The following is a 27,285-nucleotide window of genomic DNA, read 5'->3' as shown; positions in this document are numbered from 1 at the left end:
CCTCTAAATATAGCCTAATGTGGCAGCTTCAAACAATAAAGCTACTTAGGAGATGATTTAACAATTTTGTACTTTAAGTGTGTGTTAGAGTGTGTGTGTGGGAGGGGGGGGGGGAACAATCCTCTAACGACAGGAAGAGCTCATTTGCCTAAGACCATGCAATCCAAGATCAGAGCTGCATTTGTATTTTTTGCCCACTGGCTCATGGCCGGCCTCACCCTGAAACGGCCATTAATCCAGCCTGCTCACCTGTATAGGGCTTCACAGGCATGTCATCCAGTAGGAGGTGAAGGAGCCGCTGCGTATGAGAGCGCTGTCGATTCAGAGACGTCACCCGCAGTTCTATAGAGGCCGTTTTCATTAGCCAGGACATCTGGTTCAGCATAGCTATCTCATATTCTGTGAGTGAAAGGCACAAGTTTAGATTCTGAGAGAAATAAAACATCTGATGATACAACATTTCCAGAGTCACTGGAACTCTGGAAACTGAGCCATGCAACTCAGCCAGGAACTCAGGAAAGAGAGTGACGTGGTGACCTGGCAGTTTACAACCTCAAAACAGAAAAAAAAAAAATGGGGCTGGAGAGATAGCATGGAGGTAAAGCATTTGCCTTGCATGCAGAAGGTCGGTGGTTCCAATCCTGGCATCCCATATGGTCCCCTGAGCCTGCCAGAAGTGACTTCTGAGCATAGAGCCAGGAGTAACCCCTAAGCGTGGCCGGGTGTGACCTCCCCCCACCAAAAAAAAAAAAACACTCGGAGAGAAATGAGCTGGGACACAGTCAATGAAAGACAAACCAAAATAAGTGAAGTGACAATGAGAAATCAGATTTCCATTACCAAGAAAACTTCACAATGATCTTAAAAATACTGAATCCATCATAGAATACACAACTCAGTATTTTTAAAGTAATTCTCAAGGGGCTGGAAAGATAGCACAGTGGTAGAGCTTGCCTGGCAAGCAGCAGACCCAGGACCAAAGGTGGTTCAAATCCCTGCATCCTATATCGTTCCCCGTGCCTGCCAGGAGCAATTTCTGAGCAGAGAGCCAGGAGTAACTCTTGAGCACCACTGGGTGTGGCCCAAAACCAAAAAAAAAAAATTAAAAATAAAGTAATTCTCAAATATAATTAAAAAATAACTCATACAGTTCAATTTTTATTTTACTCAAAGTGAATTACAAATCTTTCAAAGTAATATTTTAGGTACATAGTGATATTGAATCAGGGACGTTCCCACCAACAATGTTGTCCTCCCTCCACCCCTGTTCCCAGCATACATCCATATCCCCTCTGTTAAACCCCAGGCTGCTATAAGTGGTCCTCTCTGTGTCTATATACAGGTCAATTTTTATTTCAAAAGATACATTTGGGGGGGGGGGTTTGGGCCACACCCAGTAATGCTCAGGGGTTACTCCTGGCTATGCGCTCACAAGTCGCTCCTGGCTTGGGGGACCATATGGGACGCCAGGGAATCGAACCGCGGTCCATCCTAGGCTAGCGCTGGTGCTGGCAAGGCAGACACCTTACCTCTAGCGCCATCGTGCCGGCCCCTCAAAAGATACATTTTAAAAGATAAAAATAGGGGCTGGAAAGATAGCATGGAAGAAGGGTGTTTGCCTTGCATGTAGAAGGACGGTGGTTTGAATCCCAGTATCCCATATGGTCCCCTGCGCCTGCCAAGAGCAATTTCTAAGCATAGAGCCAGGAGTAACCCCTGAGCACTGCAAAAACAAACAAACAAACAAACAAAAATTAAAATAAGGGGCCAGAGCGATAGCACAGCAGTAGGGCATTTGTCTTGCACACAACTGACCCAAGACAGACCACAGTTCGATCCCAGGTATCCTATATGGTCCCCCAAGCAAAGATCAATTTCTGAGCACATAGCCAGGAATAATCCCTGGTACCCGATGTGCTATAACACCCCACCCCCCAAAAAAGAAGTAGCTGGACAGAGCATAAACTTTTGTCTTAAATGCCTCCTACCCAGATGTGATTCCTGGCATATGATCCCCCCACTAGGTGTGACCACTTAGCAAAAATTCCAGAGCACAGTCAGGTGTGGCTCAAGAAATAAATAAATAAATAAATAAATAAATAAATAAATAAATAAATAAATAAATAAAGTTAAAAATAAAAAATAAATTAAGATAAATTTATCCTGGGACTGAAGCAACAGCACAGTGGGTAGGATGTTTGCCTTGCATGTGACTTGACTTGGGTTTGATCTTGGGCATCCCATATAATCCCCTGAACCTGTCAGGAGTCATTGCGCTGCTGGGTGTGGCCAAAATAAAAAGATAAGTTTATCCTCAGCCTTCCCTTCGTGACTCTAGAGGCGCCCAGCACTGCAGACCATTCACTGAGCAACAAGTTGGAATGGCCAAGCAGATAAACACTAAAATGGTCCCCAGTCCTCAGAGCACTGCTTGTGAGCACCCATCAGCCCAAATATTTAAACTCCAAAATTTCATGGTATCTCTTTAGATAATCAAAAACATTTGTTTTACATACAATTAATTAAGGCCAGCAATCAATTATATAACAGCTTTCAATTTTACTATTATTTTAATGTGCCTGGCTTTGAACTCCTAAATTGAAACTATCTAAAAATAACATTTTCTAACTACTATAATTAAAGACTTAGTTAATTAGACTGGATTTTTTTAAAATAGATACCCCAAAATATTAACTTTTCTTTTCAGAATTTATTTATATATTTATTTTTATTTTGGAGGGATCTACACATGGCCATATGCAAGGTTTATTCCTGGCTATGTGCTCAAGGAACACTTCTGGTGGGGCTTAGGGAAACTACATAGGAGTACAGGGAGAACCAAATCTAGGCCTTGACAGATGTATCAATAGTACATGCTGGTCTAGAAACTGGTGTGCTTTCAGAATGCTCCGGGACACACTATTTAAAGAAACGAATAACTGGGATCTGTAGTGGTCTCAAGCATTCACTGGCCCTGTCCTACCTGTTTCCTGTAGCCAAATAAAACAGCTAGCTGCTAAGTTAATGCTCTAAAGAAAGAATGTTTCTACAGCCAGGAAAGAAAACAGAGAAGGGAGACATTGCAACAGGCTTCAAGAATATATTCTAATGATTCCTTTAAACCAAGTAATTTTCCTAGGGGTGATGCAGAGTTCCCACATGCCAGTGTTGGACACCTTTCAGAAGGGGAGAGATGTTTTCTTCACAGGAATCCAGCCCAGATGCAGAATGGACTTGCCTGCTAAGGCAGAGAGCATCTACCATACTCACAAACCCACCCTGGGCAAGTGCCTGGACCACAGAAGGTGACTGCAGGGCTCTGAGCAAATCATATCACATGTGTTAACTGAATAAAAGTTAACAGAGGAGAGGTCACAATCCCCACTGCTGCACAAACGCTGGACTGGGATGTGCATCTCTGTCCCATGGAACCAGGCATTCTGCATACCAGGAACCAGGAGCATAGTGGGTTGGGCAAGACGGAAGTGGTATGAAATAAAATCTATGTAGAACTGTCTGGGGCAAAAAGCAAATCTCCAACGAACAGGAGTCAATAAATTAAATCTTAGAACTAAAGAAAAATAAAATCTTGGAACTAAAATATAAGTTGCCTTTATAATGAAAATGATTAATCGTTAGATAATTTCCAAGAATCTTGTACCATCACTTCAAAACACTTAGTTAGAAGCTGATGGTTAGTGAATATTTATTATAAAATCTGAGCCTAAATTTCATGAAACATAGATAATGCAAAGTAAACACTTAAAAAAACTGAGGTCAGAGAGATGGTTCAGAGAGCCAAATACATGCTTTGCATACAGGAAGCCCAGGTTTGATACACAGCACAACATGGTACCCCAAAGACTGCAGGGAGAATCGCTCTGAGAATCAAGGCAGGAGTCGTCTCCAAGCACAGAGAGAATAACAACAAAAGTAACTGGAGAGATAATACAGGATGTTAAGGTGTTTGCCTTACTTGCAGCTGACACTGGTTTGCTCCCCAGAATCCCATGTGGAACAACCCTAAGCACAAACAGGAGTTGTAAACCCTTTGTACTGGCAGATATGGCCCAAACTTCCTGCCCCCCCAAAATATAGCAAGTCCCCACTGTTTAGATATATGAATATAAAAAATTTTACAATTCATGAAAAATATAATAAATGATAATATATAAAATAAATACATAAATATAAAATAATATATAAAATATAAAATCCTGGTAAAATACACACACACATACACATACATAAATAGGTAACTGGGATAGCCATGTGGTTATAGTTTCCACCATAACTGTTTTCCTTTTCTCATTCCATGATCTGAACTAGTTTTATTTTTTTTCTCCCCTTCCCTGAACTAGTGTTAATATAAATACAAACAAAAGTAAAACAAAAGAAATATTTTGTTTTATTTTTTTGGGCCAAGCCCTGCAGTGCTTGGGGTTTACTCCTGCTAGAGCTCAGGGGACCATATAGGGATCAGGGATCAAACTAGGTTGATCACATGCAAGCAAGTGCTTACTGCTGTGCTATTTCTCTGGTCCTAGAAAGTTTTATATCTTTCTATAAATATTCATACTTAAAAATCATATAAATATTATTTATAAATCATATATTAATATCAAACTAATATATATTATATATGTGAAATAATATGAATCCCGAAGCCCCATATGGTCCCCCGTGCCTGCCAGGAGCAATTTCTGATCCTGGAGCCAGGAATAACCCCTGAGCACTGCCAGGTGTGACCCAAAAACCAAAAAAAAAAAAATATATATATATATATATAAATTATATTTATAAATATATTTGCTTTTATAATATAAAAATTAAAACATTTTTATATTTATAAAAATATAAATTTCAAATAAACATAAATGTCTAAAAATTTTGTTATACATATTTGCTTGTTTGGAGACCAGACCTGGTGGTGCTCAGGACTTACTACAAACTCTGCAGTCAGAGATCACTCCGTAGGCAGTGCTCTAGAGTGGCAGAGATGGAATATTTGTTGGTCACATGCAAGATAAGTGCCCTGCCAGTTATGCTTATCTCTCTAGTCCCTGCTTCCACATATTCAATTTTTGTTGAGACAAAGACCAGATTTCATCTTTGACCAACTATTTGGTAGAAATTTGGTTTGGTTTGGGGCCACACCCAGCAGTACTCAGAGCTCACTTTTGGCTATGTATCAGGGATACTCAACAAGCTGGGAAACCACATGGGATGCTTGGAATTGAACCTAGTTTGGCTGTGTACATGGCAAGCCACCGTGCCTATTGTTCTATCTCTCCAGCCCTTATGTGAAAGCAATTTTTATTCTTTTTTTTTTTTTTTTTTTTTGGTTTTTGGGCCACACCCAGTGGTGCTCAGGGGTTACTCCTGGCTGTCTGCTCAGAAATAGCTCCTGGCAGGCACGGGGGACCATATGGGACACCGGGATTTGAACCAACCACCTTTGGTCCTGGATTGGCTGCTTGCAAGGCAAACGCCGCTGTGCTATCTCTCCGGGCCCAGCAATTTTTATTCTACTAGCTATATCTGTTAGACTTTTCAAGAATCAACAACTACAACAACCATCAGTAATAGGCAAAGGAATCAAAGAATTTCACAAATACTTAAAACTTCTAATGTTTTTATTTTAAAAATTCAATGGGGACTCTAAATCTATTTTAATAAAGAAAAATTTTCATCCTACCTTGGTTAGAAAAAGGTAAATGCTGCAACTGAGAAAATAAAAAATCCTGGCTGGTTCTCAGATATCTCATAGTAGGACCAGATGTATCAGAGCAAGCACATAACTGATAAATTACCTAAGGAACAAATAAAAATATCTGAGTTAGGCCAAGTTGTATTGTTCAAGACAAAAAGCACTTAGACATAGAAATTAATATTAAATATTAATGTTTAATTAATTGTCTTACTAAATCAATAAACCAAGAAAATAGATGAATGCATTATTAGACAGAAACTTATGAGTGAGAAGTAGGGGCCGGCGAGGTGGCACTAGAGGTAAGGTGTCTGCCTTGCAAGCGCTAGCCAAGGAAGGACCGTGGTTCGATCCCTTGGCATCCCATATGGTCCCCTCAAGCCAGGGGCAATTTCTGAGCGCTTAGCCAGGAGTAACCCCTGAGCATCAAACAGGTGTGGCCCGAAAAACCAAAAAAAAAAAAAAAAAAAGAGTGAGAAGTATAGCATAGAGAAAGCTGATGACAATATTATAGAACTAATCTTGAAATCTACCTAAATATATCAATTTGTGTATAACTAATAAGTTTTTTTTGGGGGGGAGTCTACTTTCTTTACATTTATTGATACAGTAGGTTATCAAATCTTTGCTGCTATTGATTTTAAGATAATAGTTTTAATATTTTAACTACTATTTCAGTATATTAACTAATTTTCTGAATAACAGAAAACCAGTTGTTTCATCTCAACTTCAGGAAGATAATAAATTTACCAAGATCAAAGCAACAGCAGAATTATAAAATGTCAAAGATTCAACTACATAAAAAACATACTACTCTAAACAAATAAACAGATGATAATAGAAGCAGATTTAAAAGTTTTATCAAAGAAAAAGTGAATTGCTATAATGATAAAGCAATAAAGATCCATATAGATAAATTAGTAAAAAGAAATTTCACGGGCCCGGAGAGATAGCACAGCGGTGTTTGCCTTGCAAACAGCCGATCCAGGACCAAAGGTGGTTGGTTCGAATCCCGGTGTCCCATATGGTCCCCTGTGCCTGCCAGGAGCTATTTCTGAGCAGACAGCCAGGAGTAACCCCTGAGCACCGCCGGGTGTGGCCCAAAAACCAAAAAAAAAAAAAAAAGAAATTTCATAAGATAAAATAGCGCATAATAAAAAAAATAGTTCAGGGCTAGAGTGATAGTACAATGGGTGGGGCATTTGCCTTGCATGCAACTGACCTGAGTTCAAACCCTGGCATCCCATACGGTACCCCGAGTTCTAGAGGTCCAAGGATCATTGCTGGGAAATTCAGGCCAACTAGAACAGATGTGTCAATGGTGGGGCCTGGTGATGCAGTCTGGCTCAGGCATAGTAACATTGGGGGCACCAGTCATTGCTTGGGGTCTTTTAGGACTAAGCTTGGTGGTAGTCGGGAGCCATCTGTGAGGTGATTAAACCCAGAGTCTTATGCATGCAAGGCACATGCTCCTGACTCAAGTTATCTCCCTGCCCCAGAAGAATTACTATGAATTCAAACATACAGATGTAAATACCCAATTGTCTGGAGAGTACTCTCCAGCTTTAAGTACCCAGCTAAGTACCCAACTCTGATACTTACAGAGGAAGCTGTCTGGAGAGCCATAGGCCAGAAAGAGTCACAACAAGGGGCTGGAGCAATAGCACAGCAGGTAGGGTGTTTGCCTTGCATACGGCCAGCCTGGGTTAGATCCCATATGGTCCCCGAAGACTACCAGGAATAATTTCTTTCTTCTTTTTTTCTTTGGTTTTTGGGCCATACTCGGTGACACTCAGGGGTTACTCCTGGCTACGCACTCAGAAATCACTCCTGGCTTGGGGGACCATAAGGAACGCTGGGAATTAAACCATGGTCCGTCCAGAGTCAACCACATGCAAAACAAACACCCTACCTCTGTGCCATCACTTGGGCCCCTGCCAGAAATAATTTCTGAGCACAGAGCCAGGAGGAACCCCTGAGTACTGCTCAGTAAGGCCAAACACACACCCTCTCCCATCCCCCATCAATAAATAAAAAAAGTCACAACAACAAAAAAAAACAGATAAGAGGAAAACTGCATTGAAAGTTACCACATGTTTAAGCATACAAACATAACTCTGGGAGTTATATCAACTGAGAGTGGTTACATTTTATAAAGCCTAGAAAGCTAATAAAACCAAAAATAGGGATAAGAGAGATAGCATAGCAGATAGGGCACTTGCCCTCCGAATGGCCAATCTAGGTTTGATCTTCAGCATCCCAGAGTCTGCCAAGCACTGCCATGCAAAATTACTGAGTACAAAGCCCTGAGCATACTGGTGTGGCCCCAAAACAAAACAAAACAAAACAAAATTAAATTAAATTAAAAACCACTAAAAATAAATACTAAATACAGACACAAGTAAATCAAAAGTAGACCAAGTTAACTTAAAATTCCCCCTTTAGGGGCCGGAGAGGTAACATGGAGGTAAGTTGTTTGCCTTGCATGCAGAAGGTCATTGGTTTGAATCCAGGCATTCCATATAGTCCGCTGAGCCTTCCAGGAGCAATTTCTGAGTGTAGAGCAAGGAGTAACCCCTGAGCGCTGCCAGGTGTGACCCAAAAACCAAAAAAAAAAAAAAAAAAATTTCCCCTTTTACATCCTCACACAGTTCTAGGGCTGCTGACACTACTGGGTTCTCAAAAGGGGACCTCCACATGTCCACTCACACATCCTCACTAAAATCTTCCAAAGTACAGACACCAGAAAACATGTGCCAGGTGCCCAGTGACTCAGCTTGGGAAAGGGGCAGAAAAAGATACTAGGGGATTTTGTGGCCCAAATCCACGAAGCAGCCCAAAAGACAGCATCAGAGGAATTTTGATATTGTTGCCCTCCATTTTCAAATCTCTGTGGGACCTTGGGGTTTCAAGTACATGAAAAGCTTATGGGATCTATGGGATGTTGGGATTTTGTATTCTAGATTATATCTATGAGTGAAAGAGTCAAATTGCTACATAAATTCCTTTTAACCCTGCCTGCCTACTACACCTTCATATCCACAGTATATTCACACAAATGCCTTCTCTCCAACACAACAAACCTGGTAGCACAGCTCAGCAAGTTGTGGTGACTCTCGCACAGCCACTGGGCCTGTTCGCCCTAATGTTCCTTTCTTCAAAATGTTTAGGATGGCATGTAGGCACGTCCGAGGGCAGCCTAGCACTCCTAGGTGGCACCGAAAGGAAATCTGCATTAACACCTTTAAATTACCTTCGCATAAGTTACATTCTGCAAACAGGCTGTCCCAGCAATGCCCTATCTCATATTGATAAAGAAAAAAGAACCATACTAGTCTTTTCAAACTCAATGTATCTAATCTTTACCCATCATAAGTAAGGATAGAATTCATTACAATCCAAACATTGATTTTTTTTAAGGGAAATAGCCCAGAAGAGCCCATAATTCAGTAAGTGACCTTGTCAAAACTTCAATGTAAGATGCAACAAAGGCCTTTTGTGCCTGAGGGGCTCTACCTGGATCTTGCAAGTTGGTGGTACTGACGGGCTTCTTCAATTCGAACCCCAGAAGGTAGAGAGCAAGATTGGGGGGATTGCGTTCCAGAGAGGTAATGAGAAGATTCAGAATGTGGATTCTTGTCTCATGGTGAATTCCAGCTAACTTCCTTTCAACATCTGATCCTTCTGGTGGAATCAGACAAAAAATAGACCATTAACACAAGTCAATTGAAACTTATATTCCAGACCTCCTTATTTCTTGACGCTTACCTTGATCAGTCACTGTCTTAATATCAAATTTCTCTAAAGAGCTTTCTCTAAAGCCGTATATAGTCATGCTAGCAAATTATTAATCTTTCCTTCTATTACAGACAGTTATTAATAATATTGATTTTTTTTAAGGTAAAGATGTATTGGGGAGTGAGGGGCACATCCAACGGTGCTTAGGGGTCACTACTGACTCTGCTCAGGGATCACTTCTAGTGAAGTCGGAAGAAACATATAGGATGCTGAGAATCAAACTGGGTTGGCTGCATGGAAGGCAAATGCCCTCTCTCTCTAGCTCCCTTTAGATAATTTTCATAAGTAAAAAATATACATGCTGATCTTAAAATACCTTCATCTAGACGAACAAATTCTTCTGTATCTTCATTATCCAAACACTCCACAAACCCAGCCATCAGCTTTTGACTAATACCCTGAAATCACAGGCATTAAAAAAAGAAACAGAATTGACAAATTATAAAGTTTTTTAATGACTAAGAAATACTTTTGTAAACATTTGTTTCAAAAATAGGCAAATATGATCCATGTAAAGAATTTAGATTTCAGGGCCGGAGTGATAGCACAGCAGGTAGGGCATTTGCCTTGCACACGGCCAATCTGACTTTGATCCCCAGTATCTCATATGATACCATATCCCAAATACTATGACAAATTTCTGAGCACAGAGCCAGAAATACTTGGCTGCTAGGGTGTGGACAAATAAAAAAGGAATTTAGATTTCAGTTCTTTATTGGTTAATAGAAAATTCAGCTCCTTAAACTATAAGAAATAATTTAAGAGACCATTTTTTAAAGTCATCATTATTTGCCTTCAAAATATGGATCCCAAGTTTTCCTTCTCAAAGATTCAAACTAGTTTTTTATAAAAAATAACATTAACATTTCATTGCATCTTTATCATATCCTCAACACTATCTTTATCATATCCTCAACACTATCCTTAACTAAAATATAAATACTTGTTTTCTCTTCTTAGTAATATAAACATTTGGGGGAAAGGTAACACCCAGCAGTGCTCCTGAGTCTGCACTAAGGAATTACTCCTAGATGACTCAGGGGAACCATACGAGGTACTTTGGATCAAACCCAAGTTTGCTACATGCAAGGCAAACACCAAATTTGCTGTACCATCACTCTAGCCCCAAGGAATATATTTCTTCTCATCAGTTTTATATTTTAGAATTGAAACATAAAATATTACTCATCTAACAAATCTAGCAGGATGTGAAAATAAGGAATGATTTATATTAAAATAAACTGAAACATCTTCATCTTCAACTACTCCTGATTATCAACTCGTTTCATGAACCTCATCCAAAACCAGATTTACATTTTATATAAATAGTTGTTCTCCACTGTGTGATAGCGCACTGAGATATGTCTGGGAAGATAAGAGAGTCCTGACCAGCCTTTACTATTGACAATTACAAGGGACCGGGCAATGCTGATGTTCAGTATTGAGGATAATTGTAGATGAAAAGTTGTTGGTCCAAAGGCCAGAAAATTCTGTTTTCAACACTGTAGAGAAGTACAGAATAAAATCTTCCAATGAGTTAAAGTAGCCATTTCTTTTTGTTTGTTTTTTGTTTTGGGGTCACATCTGGCAGCACTCAGAGGTCACTCCTGGCTCTGTGCTCAAAAATCACTCGTAGCAGGCTTGGGGGACCATGTGAGTTGCCGGGATTCGAACCAGGGTCCATCCAGGGCCCATTCTTTGTTGGCCGTGTGCAAGGCAAACACCTTACCGCTGTGCTATCACTCCAGTCCCCTCTTTTTTCTTTTACTTTTTTTTGGGGGGTGGGGAGCTGATTTTTTGGGCCACCTTCAGAGGTGGTCAGGGGTTACTTCTGGCTCTGTGCTCAGAAATTACTCCTGGCAGGCTCAGAGGACCATATGAGATGCCAGGGATCAAACCCAGATTGGCTGCATGGAAGGCAAACACAAGAACTGCTATGCTATCACTCCAGCCTTTAAAGCAGATTATTTCTAACATTGTTTAAATATAACAGATTACAATTATTCCCCTATTATAACAATTCAATAATAGAAACAATACTATTGCAAATTATATTTTAAAACATCTCTCTTAAAAAAAACTCTCTCTAGTATAATATAAAAGAAAACACAAAAGGAAACCACAGACAGCTATAGATAAGGACAATTCACAGCAGTAGAACACATTCAGAATCACAGAGGCTCACTCCAGATACAGGCAATTAAGAGGTTGAAACAACAGATAAAAAAAATACAAAGAAGGGGCAAGTTATGAATCTTACCACTTTCATGTGTTTAGTGTGGCAGAAAATTCACGAAGACATGGTATATATAGATACAAACATAATATAATCACGTACACATTATAGGCAGTCATATTAACTTCAAATACAAATCAGAGCACAGTGCATGGGTAGATTTTCATCCACCATCTATATTATATAGATATCTATAGATATAGATATATAGACATAGTCTTGGAAAAATTTTCCACAAGATTCTTCCAGAAGTGGTGAGTTATATGTATATATAGTCAGAATGTATGGACTACACACACACACACACACACACACACACACACACACACACACACACACATCTAAATTACCTGGTCATGGGTGAAATCGCCAACTAGCTTTATCTGAATATTGGAGTTGCAAGAGATACAACAGAGGATCTTGGCACTCTCAAAAGCCAACTCTGGATTCGTATCGCCATGATAGAGGTATCTTTAAAAGAACACATTTAAGGAACATTTTAAACTTCTTACTGTTCCCAATAAAGAGCATTTAGGGCCAGAGATACAGCTCAGTGGGCTGGAGCACAGGATTTGAATGAAAGGTCCAAGTTCACTCCCTGGAACAACAGGTTCCCTGAGCACAATCAGGTGTTGGCCCCAAATCAAAATGAAATACATAATATTTTTTATTTATTTTTCTTCTTTTTGGTTTTTGGATCACACCCGGCAGTGCTCAGGAGTTACTCCTGGCTCTACGCTCATAAATCACTCCTGACAGGTTCAGGGGACCATATGGGATGCTGGGATTCGAACCACCGACCTTCTGCATGCAAGGCAAACGCCTCACCTCCACGCTATCTCTCCGGTCCCCAAAATACACTATTTTTTGATAAAATTAAAAGAGTCAAGACTTCTATCCATATAACTGGGTAAACGAGACTAATTTCCTTTTCTAGGGCTCGAGCACTGGTACAAGAAGGGTATTTGTCTTGCACACAACCAATCAGGGTTTGATCCCCAGCTCCCCAATGTGGTTCCCCAAGCCTGCCAGGAGTGATCCCTGAGAACAAAGCCAGCAGTAAACCCTGAGCATGGTCAGATATATGTGCCCCTCCCCCACCAAATATCAATACCAATATTTTCCCTTCTAAACAGATGCGACCTGTTAATGTGTTGAATTTTGTTTCTTAAAAATTACCATAAATATCCAAGCTCACAGTGAACCTTAATTATAAACAGATGAAGTTAATCAAAATGAGATGAGATGAGGTCTTTAGGAAGGACTCAAAGCCAATGCAATGACAGATTTTCTTAAAAAGCCAAGAAATTGAGGGGCCAAAGCGATAGCAGTGGTAAGGCCTTTGCCTTGCACACAACCAATAGAGAACAAATGGTGGTTCGAATCCTGGCATCCCATATGGTTCCCTGAGCCTGCCAGGAGTAACCCCTGAGAGCCGCCACCAGTGTAACCCAAAAACAAAACAAAAGCCAAGAAATTGAGAGTGAGGAAATAACCCAGTGGCAGAACACAAGTCTAGCCTGTACAAGGCCCTGAGTTTGATCCCTAACATGCCTCATGCTTCTCCTGCCCAAGCACTTCCAGGTGTGGTCCTAGTGGCCCCAAGTGCAGCCAGGTATGGTTCCTACAAAGATAAATAAAGTCTGAAGGACAGGTACCAGATGTTCTCACTTGTCTGTTATTTACAGAGTGATCAAACAAGGAAATGGAAGGCCTCATGTGATGGGAAAGCTTTGGATCTGGATTAAAAATGAGAATACCAAGGAAGGAGAAACTGTGATTGGGAGGAATGAGATGGTGATTATAAAGGGAGTGATGTTTTGAACAATTTTGATGGTTTAAAGGTGAGGTGAATGTGAGCATCAAAAATCTTAAGAGGTGGGGCCAACAGGAGGTAGACTGTTTTGCAAGCAATTGATCTGAGTTTGATTCCCCAGCATCCCATATGGTTCCTTAAGCATACCAGGAGAAGGGCCAGAGAGACAGCGCAGCAGTAGGGCATTTGCCTTGCACGCAGCTGGTGCAATTGCTCCAAGGCAGATGGTGGTTCGAATCCCGGCATGCCATATGGTTCCCTGTGCCTGCCAGGAGCAATTTCTGAGTTCAGAGCCAGGAGGAACCCCTAAGCACCGCTAGGTGTGACCCAAAAAAATGCATACCAGAAGTAATCCCTGAGTGCAGAGTCAGGAGTAACCCCTGAACATTGCCAGGAAACCATAAGAGTCAACACTATTGTAAATGTGAGATACAAACTACAATAATAATTTAACAACTGGAATTTGCTAAGGAGATGGGGTGGGGAAAGGGAAGAAATATGGCACATTGGTAGGAGGGACACACTGACACTAGGGAGATTTGGAGTTGGAACACTGAATTCTTAACACTCTTATTAAAGCTTTATAGGTTTAAAAAATAAAAAATTTTTGTTTGTTGTGGGGCCACTTCCGACAATGCTCAGGATTGCTCTAGACTCAGGTCTCAGGGGACTATACAAAATGCCAGAATCGAACCTGAGTTAGCTGCATGCAAGGCACGCACCCTATCCACTATGCTAGTGCTCCAGCGCCCCAAAAAACTTTTTGGGGGCCACACCTGGCAGCACTCAGGGGTTACTCCAGGCTCTGCACTCAAAAATTGCTCCTAGCAGGCTCAGGGGACCATATAGGATGCCAGGGATTGAATCCAGGCCTGTCCTGGATCAGCCATGTTCAAGGCAATCACCCTATAACTGTGGTAATACTCTGGCCCATACAAAACACTTCTTAAATGGGAGAAATATGAATAGGAACACACCTTTTCCCACACCCTTCCCAACACACACACACAAGCATACATACAAAGTTATGTCCAAACCAGAAGGCAATACAAGACTGATGTGACCAGTCACAGAACCCCAACTGTACCAGCAAATCACAAGAAGCTAAACAGAGAGACAAGTTAATTCCTACTTCTTTTCTCTTCACATACAATTTCTCTAAAGAAAAGAAGCGATAGAGTATCATTTATACTGAAAAGAAATGGTGGTGGAGCCACCATTCAGGGTCTCCTCCTGCCTGTGCTAGAGGGCAAGCTTCTAGCAGTGCTTGGGGAAACCAGGTGGTGTCAGGGATTGAACGAGGATCGGCCATGTACAAATAAGCACATTAACCCCTATGCCAGCTCTCCAGCCTACAAAGTATATTTCAAACGTTCATGACTGAATAAATTAAGCAGAAAAAAGAAATCCTGGGGCCGGCGAGGTGGCACTAGAGAAGGTGTCTGCCTTGTAAGCACTAGCCAAGGAAAGAACCACGGTTCAATCCCCTGGCGTCCCACATGGTCCCCCCAAGCCAGGGGCAATTTCTGAGCTCGTAGCCAGGAGTAACCCCTGAGCATCAAACGGATGTGGCCTGAAAAACCAAAAAAAAAAAAAAAAAAAAAAGAAAAGAAAAGAAAAGAAAAGAAAAGAAATCCGAAGCACAAGGAACTACAACATGTACCTCGAGCAAAAGCAAGAATAAAAGGGTGGGGAGAGGCGAAGCATGAGGGATGAGGTTAGATTGTAAAAAGAATCAAAGCCAGTCCCCACCTAATTCATGTCTTTTTCCTACATGTGAACGTCCTTACCTGGCAATATTCACCACATTATCTGCCTTTTTAGTTCTGGGATTGATTCCCTGCAATAGTTGTTCTAGAGGAGTGACTATGAGAGCCAGCTGACTCTCTCTTAGCAGGTCCATGAAAAGATTTTCCTTTTGCAATGTGAGGTTGAGGATTGCAAGGCAATGCTGTACTGCTTTCTCCAAGTGTTTCTTCCCTGTAAGTCAAAAGGTGAGGTGAGTTTCGCAGGCATCATTAGAAAAGCAAGCTGAAGTATAACTCAAGTTTATTAATTCCAAAAGGAATGTCACAAGAACACATACATGAGCCAATTATATTAATTTTTATTTGGGAGGGTGTTGGGTGCTACTCAGTCACAGTCAGGGGTGAGTCTGGCTCTTCACTCAGTAATCACTCCTGTCAGGCTTGGGGACCATATGGGATGACAGGAGACTGAACCCAGATTGGTCACATGCAAGACAAGTACCTGCTGTACTTCCTCTCCGGTCCCGAGTCATAGTAAATTTTTTATAACAATATTGCTTTTCCCCAGAGGCATCTGCCATTTTTTTTTTCCGTATCTTTTCCCCAACAGTTTAGAGCAATGTGTCTCAATTTCCAACTGTTGGCCCCTTCAGACCTTATTTCCTTTCCTGTGGGTGCCCTCCACCCTTGGTCTTTGTTTTATGAATTTGTGCCATGCCCAATCTCCCTCATATTTTGCAAATTTCACCAGTGGCCCCCTGAGAATCTCCTGGGCCCCATATGAGGGTCCATATGAGCCCCAGTTAAAAATTCTGGTTTAGAATCATGGTTCTTAGTAACAGCAATTTGGGCCTTAGAGCATATTTAGTAATGCCTGGAGACACTTCTGGTTGTCACAAGGAGAATGTACTAAAGGCACATAAAGTGGATAGAGGCTTAAAACTCATAGGCTAGCCTCCAAAAGGAACAATTAGTTCAGTCAAAAATGGCAATACTGGGGCCGGAGCAGTGGCGTAAGCGGTAGGGCATTTGCCTTAACGGGCTAACCTAGGACGGACCACAGTTTGATCCCCAGCGTCCCCAAGCCAGGAGCAACCTCTGAGTGTATAGCCAGGAGTAACCCCTGAGCATCACCGGGTATGGCCCAAAAAAAAAAAAAAAAAAAAAAAGACAACACGGCTGAGGCTGAGAAACTGATGGAAAATAACAAAAATTTCTATTATTTTGTGTGCAGATCCACAGGGGAGCATTATGCCGGCGACCAGTTTGATCCCTGGCAGCAGATCCCCCGTTTGATCTCCTATGGCCAAGTATGGTCCTAGGAGTTTGGCTGTTTGAGACCTCCAGAGTTACAAGAGTGTCTTAAATCTAGCCCATCACAACCAAGCATGCGTGGACACTGTAGATCAGGAGTCTTAAACTCGGGCTGCAAACGGCCCTCTGTACAACATTTTGGGGCCCTGCCCTAGAGAAATCTTTTTTTGTTTTGTTTTGTTTTAGTTGTTTGGGTCACAACCCCTAGTGTTCAAGGCTTACTACTGACTTTGCACTCAAGGATCACTCCGACTTTGCCTCCTGCGGCACCCAGGTAAATTGAGTTTGAGACCCCTGCAGTGTAAATAAAAGTGTGTGAGCACCACAACTATGAAGACTGCCAATAGTCAAGAAAGAGAAAAAAAGAGGACAGGGACAGGGAAAAACAGGTATTTGTTGAGGGAAATGAAAAGGCAGAAAATATTCACAAGGGTCACCTATAATCCCAGCACCTATTCACAATGAAAATAAAAACACGTGTATTCTAGCACTGGGCTACTGTCACAGATAGTTAAGGTGAAGAGATGTAAACCATGGGGTAAGGGTGGGGGACTCCCAAGCAGTGCTCAGGAACCTGGTGCCACTCCAAGCAACACCTTGCAGTTCAATGCTCAGACCTGAGGACATGGTACAGCTTAGCTGTGGCACTGTGGACCACAAGCACAACCATCTATGTGTAGGTCGTGTGATGGTGGAAATCAAAGTTGAGCCTGGCACATGCAAGACATGCATTCACATGGCTGTTCTAGCTCCTGACCTCAAAAAACCTTTTTATAAACCAATTTTCTTATATGTTTAATGGATCTCTGCTACATAGGGCTTTGAATAAATTAAGTGGGTAGAGTATTTTTAAACATACTTATAAGTATTCAAGTGAATGATAATATCAAGTAATACACAGAATATTAAAGGAACTTACTGAACACTTTGCCAGATATATCACAAGTGCTCTTATAAATTCTATGAAAAAAAAAAAAGCTAAGTGTACTTTAGAATCAGTAGTGTTAGATGTTAAAGTGATTACCGTAATTATCTACAAAGGCACTATAACGAGATACAGGTAAAGCCTCTGTACTTTAGGCTGGTATCATTCTGAAAAATACTTTCATCGTTTTATGTCTCACTGAAAACACCATTCCAGATCCAGGAACACTTGGTGTGAAAAGAACTTCAGATCAGATCCATCAAACCCTCCATTTGCAAAAGATAAAGACATACAAACTGTTTGCAAGACAGGTATACATTTCAGCACGTACCAGGGAAAGAAGCGTAGGTATCCAGCTGCTTAACTCCTTCCTCCAATAAACTCAGGGCGAGCTCCAGCATTGGGGACTCATTTAGAAGGTGATATATCAGACTGAACCCTGGGGGCTTATAAGCTATAATTTCTTCTCCTACCAATTCAAAAGATGAGAAATTAATATTCTGATCCCACCCTGAATTTACATGAAATAGATGAGGTTTGTAAATTATATGGCATCTAAGCAGATTAATGATAATTCAGTTTGAATTCCCAAAATGGACTGGACTTTAGCATGATTATATTTTAACTAGTTAAGGAATTTTTTTTTTCTTTTAAGCCAGTCAAATTGAGCAGTGGGGGGTTTATATACCAACTTTTAAGATACTAACATTAATAAGTTCTGATAAATCACTGCCATCAGACCAGCCTAGTTAAGTAATCTTGATGTTCCATTCAATATAATTTTATTTCTTCCTACTCAGAACAGTTAAGACTAAAACAATACAACAAAAGATTAAGTTCTAATTTACAAATAGAAGTAATTTATTGCATGCATAAAATTTATAAATGTGCAAAGATTTAGAAGTAGCTTTGTAAGCAAATGATCCATTTTATGAAAGGGACAGAATAAAAGTACCTTGTAATTCAACAAACTGGTCCATAAAATCTTCAAGCTGAGGTTCATAATCTCTGAGCAATTTATAAAACACCTCCAAGACCACCTCAGCCACTTCCCACTATAAAAAGACATAAGTATTTCAGTAACAGGTAAGCAGGCCCACAGTGATGGTCTTACAAGCTATAATTTATATTCTTCTTTTCTCAAGAAAATGAGTCAAGTGTCCACTTTATTGTATGATACTAAGCAATATAGAACCCCAATTCATTTTGCTAAAGGATAATGTACAGATTGTTCAAGGCAAGGCATTTGTGAAAACATAACCCTTTTTATACCCCCCCCCAAATAAGAACCTTTTGAGGATATCCCCTGACATTGTTAAGGAGTCATGCACAAACGTGCTGGTGGGATCGGGAGGGAGTGCTAGGAGGGACGGGAGTGATAGCACAGCGGTAAGGCGTTTTGCCTTGCACTCAGCCAACACAGGACAGACCATGGTTCGAATTCTGTCATCCCATATGGTCCCCCAATCCTGCAAGGAGTGATTTCTGAGCGCAGGGCCAGGAATAACCCCTGAATATCGCCGGGTATGACCCAAAAACAACAATAACAAAAAAGAAAACAGTAATGCCAGGAAGTTACTTGACAGATGATATTGCTAGGGATTGAAACTGTGTCAACTATGTGTAAGGCAAGTGGCCTGCCTACTGTACACTCTCCAGCCCTTAGTACAAGAGATAAGGCATTTGCTTTGCACGTGTCTGACATGGGTTCAATCCCTAGCACTTCATATGGTTCTTTGAGGAGTGCTCCAAGTGATTGAACATAGCTGGGTGTGGTTCTAAACTCAAAAATGTATTAACTCTTCTATACCCAATTGTCAAGCTCAGTTATTTAAATAGAAAAAGCTTGTTACCAAGATACAATCACAGATTTTAGAATTGAAAGGCACATTCCTCCCATACTCTATTATCTCACTTCAAAGCCAATTTTATTACAGAAACTAGTGATCTAATTAAGTGATACTGGAATGATATAGAAGTGAAAATTCAGCCGGAGCAGTGGCACAAGCAGTAAGGCATCTGCCTTGCCCTCGCTAGCCTAGAAATGGACTGCAGTTCAATCGCCCGCGTCCAATATGGTCCCCCAAGCCAGGATCGATTTCTGAGCGCATAGCCAGGAGTAACTCCTGAGCATTACCGGGTGTGGCCCAAAAAACAGAAAAACAAACAACAACAAAAAAAGTGAAAATTCATACCCAGAATTTTTTTTTCCCTTGCTAGGGTTTTCTTCCCCAGCATGCTAGGGTGGAATCCATGGCAGCCAGCAGAAGTGGCAGCAGAGAGATTTAGCAGCTGCATGGGTGAAAAGCATAGATTCCTGAAAATCAAGTAGCTGTCCAAAGCCCTGAACACTCGGGTCATGCTGACCTTCTATGAAAAGGCAAAAAAGATGTTTCAAACATTTTCCCAAATGAGAACATTTTGTTGAAGAGATGACAATTATCCTCATTTGTTATTCAACTAAATTGTGACCAGCTCGGAGTGAATCCCCAGCATCCCAGAGGGTGCCCTGAAAACTGCCAAGAGTGGTTCCTGAATGCAGAGACAAAAATAACCCATTAGCACTGCTGGATGTGGCCCCAAAATAAAACAAAACAGAACAATACTTTTTTTTTTTTGGTTTTTGGGCCACACCCGGCAGCGCTCAGGGATTACTCCTGGCTCTACACTCAGAAATCACTCCTGGCAGGCACAGAGGATTATATGGGATGTCGGGATTCAAACCACCGTCCTTCTGCATGAAAGGCAAACACCTTACCTCCATGCTATCTCTCCGGCCCCAGAACAATACTTTTTTTTTTTGTTTGTTTTGTTTTGTTTTGTTTTTGGGCCACACCCGGCGGTGCTCAGGGGTTACTCCTGGCTGTCTGCTCAGAAATAGCTCCTGGCAGGCACGGGGGACCATATGGGACACGAATGGATTGGATTCGAACCAACCACCTTTGGTCCTGGATCGGCTGCTTGCAAGGCAAACGCCACTGTACTATCTCTCCGGGCCCAGAACAATACTTCTTAATGAATATTCAGTGTCATGAAAACTTCCTTCTAAGTTTGGAGGCCAAAAAGTATATAAGTTAATGCAAACTGATTATCTTTTTTTTTTTTTTTGGTTTTTGGGCCACACCCAGCATTGCTCAGGGGTTACTCCTGGCTGTCTGCTCAGAAATAGCTCCTGGCAGGCACAGGGGACCATATGGGACACCGGGATTCGAACCAACCACCTTTGGTCCTGGATCGGCTGCTTGCAAGGCAAACGCCACTGTGCTATCTCTCCGGGCCTGCAAACTGATTATCTTAATTTAAGTAAATATATGTAGGAAAGAGCTAGTTGTGACGTTTCCCTCAATTCAGGATTAATAATTCTTTTTTTTTCTTTTTGTTTTTTTTTTTTTTTTTTTTGGCCACACCCATTTGGTGCTCATGGCTAAGCGCTCAGAAATTGTCCCTGGCTTGGGGGGACCATATGGGATGCCGGGAGATAGAATAGCGGTCCTTCCTTGGCTAGCGCTTGCAAGGCAGACACCTTACCTCTAGCACCAACTCGCTGGTCCCAGAATTTTTTTTTTGGTAGGATTAATAATTCTTGCATTTTTCTAGTTTCTCTCATCATCCCAAATTAGCACAAGTGAAATTATTTCTAAAATCACTAATACAACCATCAAATTTAATAGGTTAAAATGAAGCAAAGTATAAAAATAGAGCAGAACCCCCCTACTCCACAGGATATTCATGAGTATTCTAAAATAGTACACAGTGAATTACAACAGAACCTGAAAGGATCTCTTACAGATGGTCAGTGGTTATAAGCTTGGATATTGAATCAGAATCCCTGTTGCAAAAAAAAAAAAAAAAGAATCCCTGCTGCAAATGCTGGTCCTGGAACCTTTAGGCAAGTTCCTTAACCCTGCTAAACCTCCGTCTGTAAAATGGGAACAGAACAGTACCTCTCTCACAGTAACACTGGAATTAGATCAGATGATAAATGATAAATCAGTCATGTGTGTAGGAAAGGCCTAGAAATATAGGCATCATTTCAATTTAGCTCAATCCCTAACCAAAGTTTTCCCATAAATCGTTTGCTTTTAACTAAACAAGACAGATTTTTTTATTTGATTTTGGTCAACATTTGTTCAGTGGAGACTCTGAAGTCACAACAATTAAGTTACTGAACATTACAAAGTCAGTGCTTATGTTTTAAGGTCGAACTTATTTTTTGTACATGCCCTAACCAAGGGCAATTCTGTTTATGAAGACCATGAATTTTATTTTTAAACACTAAAATAAAATTATAGCATCTTTGGCCTTTAATAAAAGAAAAATCAGCAATAATTTAAATAGGAGAAAAAAGTCCCCTCCCCACCCCTGCCCCTCAAACATAACCTTTTCGGCAGCTCTCCGGTAACCTCTGCTGTGGAATCGGAGAAACACAGAATCTCTAAGGAACTGCAAGTACGGATCGAAGCCAGGGGGCCGAAGTCCAGCACCCAAATTAGCAGGAAATGAGCTCTCCACCAGGGTACTAATTAGCTGGCAAAAAGCCCGAGTCATTGGGTATTCTTCATTGCGGGATTCAATTTCATTTAGTTCAACCTATCACAAAAAGAAAAAAGAAAGAAAATTGGAAGTATAAAACTACCAGCAAGGAATAGCAAAGCATTCTGAAGATAATGACTTACTAATACTACTATAATATCACACCAGAAGATTCATAGGCAAAATGATTATTTTTTAAAGAAAAAAAACACCAAATGTATAGTATCTGCACACACAAAAGTCAGATGGAAAAAATTGTAATTTCCACATAGTGTTCCCAACTTTGAATTAATGACATTTCTTTAAAAAATAAATATTAGGGGCCGGCAAGGTGACGCTAGAGGTAAGGTGTCTGCCTTGCAAGCGCTAGCCAAGGAAGGACCACGGCTCGATCACCCGGCGTCCTATATGGTCCCCACAAGCCAGAGGCAATTTCTGAGTGCTTAGCCAGGAGTAACCCCTGAGCGTTAAATGGTGCGGCCCAAAAAACCAAAATAAATAAATAAATAAATAAATAAATAAATAAATAAATAAAATTTAAAGAGAGAGAAGAAAGGAAACAATTCTCACTCAGGTTGATCCAGGTAGCCTGATTAAACTGAGTTCAAGCTCAACTTTTATGGTGGTTAGATACCATCGAATATCCTTTCCCAACTTTGAAACGTTCAGTCTTTCGGTCACTTTCATAAAAATGTTTTATTTCCATTTGAACACTGACCAAAATATTCTTCAAAGACAAACAGATAAATTTAAAAAGATTTTGGAATTTAATAGGGTAAGAATACTTTTTTTCTTGAATTTTCTACCATTGTGTGAACGTTTAAGTAATTAAGTAAAATGAAAATTTTTACCTCAATACCAACTGCTTGTCTCTGACTTGGAGCTCTTACAGTCTGTAGTATCTTAAAATAGAAACAGAAATAGGAGCATTACACCATTCATTAATAAACAGTAGTGGCTTTGTATTAACATGTAAACTGGTCATATACCTTATCTCCTTAACCAACACATCTTATCTTCTGGATTAAAAATCATCAAAAAGTCCCGAATGAGCTTGTAGTAACAATTGTGTAAGGATCAGATAAAACATAAAATTGGGGGGCTGGAACAGTAGCGCAAGCAGTAAGGTATCTGCCTTGCCCACGCTAGCCTAGGATGGACCTCGGTTTGATCCCCCAGTGTCCCATAAGGTCCCCCAAGCCAGGAGTGATTTCTAAATGCAGAGCCAGGAATAACCCCTGAGAGTCACCACCAAGTATAGCCCAAACACCAAAAAAACAAAAAAATGAACAAAACCATAAAATTGTGGGCCTGAGTGATAGTACAGCAGGGAGGGTGCTTGCCTTGCACGATGTTCAATGTCCAGCATCCCAGATAGTCTCCCAGCTAGCCAGGAGTGATTCCTGAGTGCAAAACCAGGAGTAACTCCTAAATATACCAATTGTGCACCCCCAAAATAATTTGTCTGAATTTTAGATTATTTTAGATTATTTTTATGATCTAATTTTATAATTTTAGAATATTTGTACACACAAGGTACTTCTTCAGCAATTCCTGACATATTTTATGAATATATCTCTAATGGATTTATGGGATGAACTTACATTATAGTTTGACACGAATTTATTTACAACCAGCCCAAACTCTAAGCAGCAGAAAACGAAAGTATCACAAAACAAAAAGCAATGAGTCTGGGACGATAGCAAAGTAGGTAGGGCATTTGCCTTGTATCTGGCCAACCTGGGTTCCATCCTAAGCATCCTATATGGTTCCCCACGCATATCATGAGTAATTTCTCAGAGCAGATCCAGGAGTAACCCCTGAACGATGCCAGGTGTGGCTTAAGAACAAAAGCAAAAACAAACAAATACAAAACAAAACAAGGGAACAACGACCAATGACAACAGACCCTGGAGTCTGCCTAGAGCTAGGCTCAACTTTATAGGTAAATAAGGACAAACATGTGAAGCAGTGGTGGAGCAACACGGTATTCCTGAACATTTATATTAACAGTATTATGGGGCCGGGAAGGTGGCACTAGAGGTAAGGTGTCTGCCTTGCAAGCGCTAGCGTAGGACGGACTGCGGTTCGATCCCCCGGTGTCCCATATGGTCCCCCAAGCCAGGGGCGATTTCTGAGCGCATAGCCAGGAGTAACCCCTGAGCGTCAAATGGGTGTGGCCCAAAAACCAAAAAAAACAAAAAAAACAGTATTATAAATTATCAGGCCTAAATAAGAAAACATAACATTAACTTCTCTGGGACATATATGCTATACAATAATTAGAATAAAGTCAACTATTTCAAAACTACTATATTTTCCGGCATATAAGACGACTTTTGAAATGAAAAAAGTCAACCGAAAATTGGGAGTCGTCTTATATGCCGAGTATATCCCAAAAACCGTTTCGATATGCCGCTAAATGAAAATCATCTGGATATTGCCACAAAACAAATTTTCCAACTCGATCCTGCACCAATCACTGCAAGGCTGCTCGGACCACCTCTCTAACTCAGCCAATCCAAGCAGGCTTTTTATGCATGCAAATTAGACAATGTTCTGGACCTGAAACTACACTGTAAAAAGCCTGCTCAGATTGGCCAGAGTCAGAGAGAAAGTCTAAAATTAGGGGATCGTCTTATACACAGAAAAATACAGTATCCTAGGGACAGGAGAAATAGTACAGTGGGCAAGGAGCTTGCCCTGCATGTATCCAACTAGGTTTGATCCCTGGCACCCTATAAGGTCCCACAAGCCACCAGGCGTCATCCCTGAGTGCAGAGCCAGGAATATGGAATAGCCCCAGAACATTGCTGGGTATAGTCCAAAAACAAAACAAAACAAAACAAAAAAAGTGTTAGATTACAGACTCATTTATATTAAATATTTCTCTTGTTTTTGTTTTGTTTTGCTTTTGGATCACACCCAGAGGCGCTCAGCGGTTACTCCTGGCTCTGGGCTCAGAAATCACTCCTGGCAGCCTCAGGGACCATATGGGATGTTGGGATTCGAACCATCTGTCCTGAATCAGTTGAATGCAAGGCAAACACCGTACCACTGTGCTATCTCTCAGGGCTCTATATTTTAAATATTTCTAAAAGCAATTTTTTTGGTTTTCGGGTCACACCTGGCAGCACTCAGGGTTTACTCCTGGCTCTGCACTCAGAAGTCATTCCTGGCAAGCTCAGGAGACATGGGGATGCCGGGATTTGAACTGGGGTCCATCTTGTTGTGGCCAAGTGCAAGGCAAAGGCCTTACCGCTGTGCTATAACTCCGGCCCCTCTAAAATAATTTTAATTTTAATTTTAGAATTAAATTAAAATTTAATAAATTAAATCAAATTTTAATTTTAATTTTAGAATTAAAAGAAAAATTGGAAATAGTTTTCTAAAGTATAAACTCACAGCGTTTAATTTTTATTTTATTACATATAGAAAAACCATACCTTAACAAAAAAAATCCCAAGAAAGAATCTGTATTTAAAGAAACTCAAAGTTAGTAATTCACTGAAACCCTAATCATATATTACATATATATATTATATTTTTATGTATTGCAATATTTATGTATAAAATATGTATGTTAACATATAACATATATGTTATATACTATGTTAGTTGTATTTCCACAGTGTTCAGAAGTCTAAAATTCCTTTCATGGCCAAGGAGATAACTTAAAGGGCTGGAGCTCATGTTTTGCAAAAGGTCTGGAATAACCCATGAGCACCAAACAAGGAATATCCCCAAAGCAAAACAAATTTCCTTCTTCGCATTGCAACTTTTGCACAAAGTTCAAGGTCCTTATAATAAGCCTTATAATAAAGGTCCTTATAATAAGCCATCCTGATAACTAATAAATACTGCTGGCTATGGTTACAAATTCTGTGCAACTTAGTTATATAGAGAAACTCTCCTGGCCTGAATAAAGGAGAAAGAACACATAAGAAAAATATAGAAAAGAAAATTAGGAATAATCTCATTTAATGACTTCTGATGGTTTGTATCAGCTGGTCTCAAAGAAAGTTGTAGAACTCTTAATATATTGCAAACACTGAAAGATATATGGTCTTTTTTGGGGGGGGCGGGGAGATGGGAATGGAGGAACACCTAGAAATGTTCAGGGATCATTCCTAGTTCTATGCTCAGGGATCACTCCTGGAAGGCTTGAAGGAGCATCTGGGACGCGGGAATTGAACTGAGTACAAGGCAAGAACCAATGAATTAAAAGAGAAATGAAGCTGTCATCTGATTCTGACGGCAAAGAAACATCTGTTAGATTCTGAAGCCATAGCCAGTCCCCAAATGTTATAATTCATGGCTTACAAATTCTTGGTATGTGAATATCTGAGGTTAAACATCTCAAATCAGATACTTTTGCTCCTATGACACTATCAGGCTTCATTCTTCATAACAGAGTAACAGAAAATTGAGAGTCTGTAATAGTACCTGAGTATACTCCAGTGACTGCCAAAGGGAAGCAGCTATTTCAGGGGAGCGCCCAAATGCTGCGAGTGTCTTCAGTAGCTCTGCTTTGAGAACGGGGGGGATGCTGCACTGCAGCAGTCCCAGGATCACCACCACAGGCGTCCAGTGAGGATGCTCACAAAGTGTCAAGCGAGCATTTTCACTCTGCAAAAAGAACACAAGGAAGCAAGAAACTTGGAATCTTACAAAACTTAGAAATATCCGGGGCCAGAGCAGTGGTGCAATAGTAAGGCATTTGCTTTGCACACGTCTGGCCTAGGATGAACTACATACAGTTTGATCCCCCGATGTCCCATATGGTTCCCCTGTTCGATCCCCCGGTGTCCCATGTGGTTCCCCAAGTCAGGGGCGATTCCTGAGCGAAAAGCCAGGAGTAACACAAGCGTCACAGGGTGTAGCCCAAAAAATAAAACAAAACAAAAAAAACCCTTAGAAATAACTGAGATAGGGGCTGGAGAGATAGCACAGCGGCATTTGCCTTACAAGCAGCCAATTTAGGACCTAAGGTGGTTGGTTTGAATCCCAGCATCTCATATGGTCCCCCGTGCCTGCCAGGAGCTATTTCTGAGCAGACAGCCAGGAGTAACCCCTGCACACAGCCGGGTGTGGCCCAAAAAAAGAAAGAAAGAAATTACTGAGCTACATACTTTGCAGGCAGAAGCTGCAGCTTTGATCCTTAATACCACACGATCCCCCCAAGTCCTGAGCCAGGAGAAGCCC

The 27,285-nt window shown here is 40.8% G+C and overlaps 1 protein-coding gene across 1 annotated transcript in view; it reads right to left on the bottom strand.

The window, feature by feature from the left end:
- Positions 1-27,285, bottom strand: part of NUP205 (nucleoporin 205) — an 85,685-nt gene that overhangs the window by 38,191 nt on the left and 20,209 nt on the right. The window contains exons 11-22 of the mRNA XM_049774270.1: positions 26,527-26,709; positions 22,932-22,982; positions 21,928-22,137; positions 18,503-18,602; positions 17,879-18,016; positions 15,351-15,540; positions 12,095-12,215; positions 9,825-9,906; positions 9,227-9,394; positions 8,794-8,918; positions 5,699-5,813; positions 250-399 (exon numbers count right to left, since the gene is read on the bottom strand). Coding sequence (XP_049630227.1) covers positions 250-399; positions 5,699-5,813; positions 8,794-8,918; positions 9,227-9,394; positions 9,825-9,906; positions 12,095-12,215; positions 15,351-15,540; positions 17,879-18,016; positions 18,503-18,602; positions 21,928-22,137; positions 22,932-22,982; positions 26,527-26,709 — 1,633 coding nt within the window. The remainder of the gene's footprint in view (positions 1-249; positions 400-5,698; positions 5,814-8,793; positions 8,919-9,226; positions 9,395-9,824; positions 9,907-12,094; positions 12,216-15,350; positions 15,541-17,878; positions 18,017-18,502; positions 18,603-21,927; positions 22,138-22,931; positions 22,983-26,526; positions 26,710-27,285) is intronic.

This window comes from Suncus etruscus, chromosome 1, assembly GCF_024139225.1.
Source record: "Suncus etruscus isolate mSunEtr1 chromosome 1, mSunEtr1.pri.cur, whole genome shotgun sequence".
In the NCBI taxonomy this organism is placed as follows: domain Eukaryota; kingdom Metazoa; phylum Chordata; class Mammalia; order Eulipotyphla; family Soricidae; genus Suncus; species Suncus etruscus.
Note: the sequence above shows the minus strand (reverse complement) of the source record. Positions and strands in the feature narration are given on the sequence as shown.